Source organism: Malania oleifera, chromosome 1, assembly GCF_029873635.1.
Source record: "Malania oleifera isolate guangnan ecotype guangnan chromosome 1, ASM2987363v1, whole genome shotgun sequence".
Classification (NCBI taxonomy): Eukaryota; Viridiplantae; Streptophyta; class Magnoliopsida; order Santalales; family Ximeniaceae; genus Malania; species Malania oleifera.
Genome location: NC_080417.1, coordinates 111,548,695 through 111,555,339, shown reverse-complemented (window position 1 = coordinate 111,555,339; position 6,645 = coordinate 111,548,695). Strand labels below are relative to the sequence as shown.

The window sequence follows — 6,645 nt, the reverse complement described above, 5'->3', positions numbered from 1 at the left end:
GGCACAAGAATATAGATTCTTGAAGTTTCAAAGATTTTACAAACCCCTCTCCCGAAATTCCAAGAATTCCACCCAACTTCTTTAAGGTTTATCAAAAGAACACAAATTTCTCTTTCTATTCTATAAAAAGACAAATCTTTTCAAGGGATATAAGCGCCAAAAAATCAAATTTCAAAGAAAATACATAAAATTTTTAAAAATGAAGAAAAGTTCCTGTCAAATCTGAAGAAAGGTAAAAGTCTCTTGCCTAAATTTTTTATCCCATAAATTTTTTATGACCCGTTGGATAATCAAAATGTATTTTAGGTTCCTTTTCATCATCAGGTTCTTGCATAGGTTCCAATTCAACATGTTCAACAACCCCAATTTAGGTTGCTACCAATAAGCTAATACCATTTCATAGGATAAATCATGAGTTGTCACCACAAAGATTTACCTCACTGAACAACATACCAAAGCATTCCATATCATAGCTTCTAAGAGTAGATCAGTGTTCAGATTAATTTACTGGTTTTGCAGAAATTATTGAAAGCATCATTAGCACAACAAATCAAGAATTGCATCCCATCCCAGGCTCCATATTTCAAAAGTTATATGCGCCATAACGAGAATCTATCTTGTAAGTTCTCCTAAGCCTGTGGTGCTCCAGAGCCCAACTCATAAATAGAATCACAAAAGTGAACACTTCCATACACCAGAACATAGTACAGCCGCATAAGATGAGTTTTTCCTGCCTATTGTTTGGGCAACCAGAGCACAAAATTTGTACAACATAGGAACAATAATGTAACATTTTTTGGAAGTCAGAAAGCAGAAAACACATTTTATTCACAACCACGCTCATATATTAAATTATTAACAGCACCGGTAGAGGTTGAACAGGTAGCATCTGCATCTTCAGCACAGTGCTATGCTGCTGCATCGGCTGTGGCCACAGCTGAATCTTTGGGCTTTTCAGCAAGGGCTGGACTCTCAGCCTCAGCTTCTTTTATTTGTCTCATTATATCTGCCTTCTCCTCCACAAGAGCTTCTATTTTACCATTTATCTTCTCTAACTTCTGCTTCAGCTTGCCAACATCCTTTCCCTTGTCCTTCCCATCAAGTTTTCTTTTCTTCTCACCTTTCTCCTTCTCTTTTCCTTTCTTCTTCTTTCCTTCCTCACCCTTCTCTTCCTGCTTCTTCTCCCCACCTTTCTTGCCTACTTCTTTCACATCCTCCTCTACTACAATCTCTCTTGAGGTAACCTGAGTGTTACCCTCATCCACTTCATCCTTGTGCTTCTTCTTCTCTTTCTTCTCCTTATCTTTCTTCTTCTTCTTCTTATCATCCTTTTCATCATCTTCAACTTCTTTTTCTTTGTCCTTGTCTCTCTTTTCTTCTTCCTTAACTCCTACTTTCTCCTCCTCCTTATCCTTGACCTTCTTCTCTCTCTTCTCCTTATCTTTCTTCTTCTTCTTTTCTTTTTTGCCTTCTACTTCTTCTTCTTTCTCTTTGGCCTTGTCTTTCTCTTCTTCTTCCTTGGATTTTCCTATTATTTTGTCTTCTTTATCCTTGACCTTTTCTTTCTCCTCTTTTTTGTCCTCCTTCTTCACATCATCCTTCTCCTTGCATTTCCCATCCTCATGCTTCTTCTTCTCCTTCTCTTCCTTTGCTTCATTGTCCTCCTTCACTTTCTCTTTGTGTTTCTCTTCATCCTCTTGTATCTTTGAGTCTCCATCTTTGTCCTTTCTCTTCTCCTTGTCTTTTTTCTCCTTTTTGTCTTTCTTCTTTGCGTCTTTTTCCTTGGTTTTTCTAGCTTCATCTTCCTCCTTGGGCTCTTCATTTATATCATCCTCACTCTCTTTTTTCTTCTTTTTACCCTCAACTTTCTCTTTCTTCTGTCCTTCATCTTCATCTTCATCCTTCTTCTTTCCCTCTTTTTTCTTATTGGACTCTTTTTCCTTGTCCGTCAATTTACCCTCATCTTTCCCTTTATGTTTCTCTTTCTTATCCTCCTTTTTTTTCACCTCTTCTTTCTCAGCAGATTTGGTTTTCAATTCAAGTTCCACCTCAGTCTTCCCTTTCACTTCATTATGTTCTTCATCCTTGCTCTTAAGTTTGACATGTAGTTCTTCCTTTTCCACCTTTCCACTTCCCTTTTGCACAATTTCAGAATTGTCTACCATCTCTTGATATTTGTTGAAACGTGGTAATGTAAATGCTTATGTGCTCACACTCAACTTCCTGAAGCAAATGCAGCATCATATTTAGCTATCAATCCCACATAAATCTTTGAACTACTAATAAAGAAGGAATCAGTTCACAACAAATAAAGAAATGTTATTGTTATATTCAAATACAGTAATAAAAAATTTTTAAATAGATTAATGAAGAAATATGGAAGTCATTAATAAGTTAGAGTAGTGCTCAGATTGCACATTTAGATGACTTGCATTTAGACCGCAAATGAGCCAAGCCACTCAGTAAGAGGTTGTCCAACTTGTTCATTACATAAATTGAGTGATTCCTGAGAAGCTCATTTAATAAAAGACCCAAATCTGACCATGAACGGCCTCAACTAGTTTTGGCTTGTGAGCAGCTTGATTATGTGCTCAGCTTGGGCGCACTTCATAGGCTTGGATTAGGTTCATTTATGGGCTCATTTACTAAGATCGATAGGCCTGATAAACTATAGTAGGCTTAAAAGTAGGGACTGTTTTGACTTCATCTTGTTTAGCACAAACTCCATAATCTGACTTTAGTGACAGGGCCAAGGCCCACAGCCAATAGGCTGGCTTGTCGGGGCAAAAAATATTCTAAGGCAGTATTAATAAGAGCTCATTTCACTTTTTTGCCTTACAAAACCCTAAGAGCCTCTTGCCTCTCAAATGAGAAGTTCCAAAAGAACCAAACCATTCACCAGTATTACCTCGCAAGAAGAAACACTACCACATATTTGGAAACATGGACTTCAGAGAATTTGTATTAATTTGGATAAAATGCAATATAAAATTATACAAATTTGATCCAAATTCGCACAAATTCAAATCCAAAATCATGCTATGAAACACAACCTAAATTTTCTAATCACTGAATCCCTATAGCAAAGCACCATCAACAGATACTAGCACAACCCACGAAAGGATGAAAAGAAAAAATCCAGAAGAATATAACGGAAGCAGCTCAAGACACAGTGAAGGTAGGGGGAAAAAACAGTAAAGAAATGAATGGATTAAATGAAACTTCTGGAACAGATAAACCCTATGAAAAGCTAAAACTGAACTGGTAAGTGATATGATGCTCTCAATCGATGTCGACAATTGCAAAATTAACAAAACGAGATTAAGAAACAGATCTCACCCAAACCCTATTCTCACAAGACATTTTATCAGCTATCTAACCCCATCAACTAAAACGGAAATCAAAATTGAGCGCTTCCCCAACTACGATTTCCATCAACAAAATTGAGAAAAAAAAAATATATCCACAGATCGTCACAAACCAGAAACAATTTATAATAAACACAACCATCAAACAATCTATGAAAAAATCAAAAATTAAAACCAAAGAACCGAGAAAAAACAGAAATCTCGAGATCAAAGGACAGAACCTCAGATATCTGGAACTGGGTACCCGTCCGTTTCTCCGGCGAGAATCGGTGATTGCTTTTGATTGAAAGGATGCAAGTGATGGGGGGAAGTGCAGAGGGAGAGTAGCTCGGTATTTATTAAGGGGTTTGAGCAGGGGCGAAGTCATTCGTAAAGGAAGGGAGATCTAGAGACGGCTTTTTTGGACGCGGCACCCACTGGGGAGGCTACGTGGCTGGAGAAGAATATCAGCGTCGCCGGTACGTGTGGGAAATAGCTTTTCTTCGATTTGAAGTTTTAATTTTTTTTTCTTTCTTTTGAATAACGCCGGGTGTCCGCGTCCGTTTCCCAGTCCACGACTAATCCCACGCCCTGTGATGCTATCCACACACCATGAGGAGGCAAATTCAGGAACCAGCCGCAGGAATCGAATCCGGGAGGCGCAAAGGCTGACCTCATGAGAGGTACTCTCAACATTCCTCTTGCCAACTGAGCTACACCCTAGGGGTAATTTGAAGTTTTAATTGTTCAATATAGAGAAAGTATTCTCAATTACTAATTTGAAAAATTAATTAAAAAAATTTTTTTCTACTTTTTTTATATAATTTTTTTAAAAAATAAGATGACATTTTCATCTTAAAATTAACTTTGACATTGTTCTTTTTTTAAAAAAAAAAAGAAAGTCAATTGCAAATTAGTTTACATGACTGTATTACATATTATTCATGTATGCATGTTGGTTTCTAGTGTTAACATGTCATCTTAGGTTTATTGTAGAGTAGGTTAGTATATTGATTTTACAAAAACAAGCATGACACCACAAAAATCAAACTGGATTGGTTGGTTCAATCGATTGAACCAGAAATCAATATCCTTTCCCAATCCAGGTTGAAGATATTTGTTAGGTACATTAAACTCCGCCAAAATTGAGAAAAACTGGTGAACCAAATGACCTGAAAGAACTAGGTCAAACCCAGTTTAATGAAATTATATAAAACATGATTGGGCTTACTGTATGTTGAGATTTTTACGTGGGGAAGGGATGACCACAGTCTCATCGACTTGCCCAAAGCAAAGGCAAGCCCGCCCATTGCCAAGGTCCCCTTGCCCATTGCTATTGACATAAAACATCAAATAATAAGATTTTGAGTTGCTTTTTAATTATTGCTTCTTTTTTTTTCTTTGGTTCATTTTATTTCAATAAATGATGCATATTTTGAGGTTAGGAAAAAATAAATTTCATGGTTTTAGAAATCTAATAAAAATTATTGTTTCAATTTTTATTTTTTTTAACTTATGACATCAGCTAATTGACTCAAACCAGTTCGATCTGTTTTGGACCAACCCACCTAGGAACAAGTTAGGATGTCGGTTCACTATCCAGTCTAGTTCTAAAAACAATGCATGAAACTTGCAAAATCTTAAAGAATGCATGAAGATGGTTGACCAACATTGAGAGCACAATTGACTAACTAGACTTCCACAGGCAATCAATTGGCCAATTTAAAGGCTTATTTTGACCATATTTCTATACTTTCTCCTAATTTTTTATATGATCCATTGATTATACATTCTCTAGAAGGTTTAATTGAATTTATTGAAATGTTGGAATACCGTAGTTTTATGGTTTTTCATTTCAAAAAACCAAAAATCATTATTTTTCTAGAAATATTTTTATTTTCAAAAGGTTTTCTAAAATTGTGCGAGATGCGACTTTTGGAAATATTTTTAGAATTATTCTTTTTTGGATTTCTGAAATTCAAAGCATGTTCTATGGTTTCCCTAGTACCAAGAAACCAAAATTTCAATTTTTTTTTTTTTTATAGAAAATATCCCTTTTTAAGACAATTACTCATGATGTGGTTTTAAGACTTTGGGAATTATAATTGCCGCAAACATCTGAGATGACCAGAACAACTTGAATGGGACTACTTGGATTTGGAAACTAATGCCCCAGATATCCAAAGTAGACAGAATAACTTGGAAGTAACTACTTGGATCCGGGATGCCCCATATCCCAAGTAGAATGTGAATCATTCCAATTTATGGAAGACAATGTATTTTGGATGGGTGTGAATCGGAATGAACATTATTTACAATTTTTACACAAGAAAGCTTCTATTATATGAACATGATGATGCATGATACGAGGACACATCTTGACCCTCCTCATGCTATGATTTTTACAAAATACAAGTGAATGACTTCCTATCACATTTGATGCAATGCATGTAATGTATGTAGATGCATGAAGCTCCCTATTCAAATCAACAAGCAAGACTCTGAAATTCAGCCCAAGCATATCTCTGTTTCACTCATCAACTTTTTCAAATTTCAATTTGGGAAAAAACTCATGCTTTATCAATAATGCCCCAATAATCTTGAGTAGAAAATACCAATCACATTATCTAATATGAATGCCCCAAAGTTTTACTCATAACTTGACATGTCATCTACCCCATGCTACTTATGACTAGGCCTATTCATCTTGAGATTGTTGAAATGTTTCACTTAATTCTCAGCAAGGACTCCTTAGGGACTGTACTCTTTATGTTTAAAATCATTTTGAAATTTAAATGAATAAATATAATACACTCTCATTAAAGGTTCAAATGAAATCCTCAAAGTTGTTTACTTTTACCTGATTTCTGTGCATATTTAATAGGAAATAACTTTACTAGTACTTTGACATTGGTGTAAGTTTGTTGTTAACTTTGAGAATTACATCAACGGGCAAACATCTCTGATTTTTATTTTCTGACAAGCCTTCTTTAGCAACAAGCACAATTCATCCACTGCATCCCCTTCTGTATATTTTCCCTGTAAATATGATGCCTACCTCCAATGATACCTTCTTGATTTGTATTCCATAACTCATTTCAAACTTTCTATCTTGAATTATAATTAGTGTCCTACTAGGTATTTTCTTCAGTATTCCAATCTTAGGGTGAACTTTAATATACGAGACAAAACATAGTCTAGGGATACAGGTTTCCAATAGAACGGGGAAACTAAGGCTAAAAAACCCTTCCTAAAAAATGGCATTCATGCTCCTAGTGGTGACAAAGGTTGACCAAAC

General features: G+C 35.7%; 1 protein-coding gene across 1 annotated transcript; it reads right to left on the bottom strand.

Moving 5' to 3' along the window:
• Nucleotides 1-666: 666 nt before the first annotated feature.
• Nucleotides 667-4,064, bottom strand: LOC131151927 (uncharacterized). The gene is made up of 2 exons (XM_058103434.1): nt 3,590-4,064; nt 667-2,223 (listed from the first exon to the last, which is right to left on the bottom strand). Exon 2 carries the CDS (start codon nt 2,163-2,165, stop codon nt 909-911), a length of 1,257 nt encoding a protein of 418 aa, XP_057959417.1. The 5' UTR covers nt 2,166-2,223; nt 3,590-4,064; the 3' UTR covers nt 667-908.
• Between the last annotated feature and the right edge of the window lie 2,581 nt (nt 4,065-6,645).

What these genes read in the sequence shown, in the direction of transcription:
- LOC131151927 (XM_058103434.1), bottom strand. Translation starts at nt 2,165, where the DNA reads ATGGTAGACAATTCTGAAATTGTGCAAAAGGGAAGTGGAAAGGTGGAA.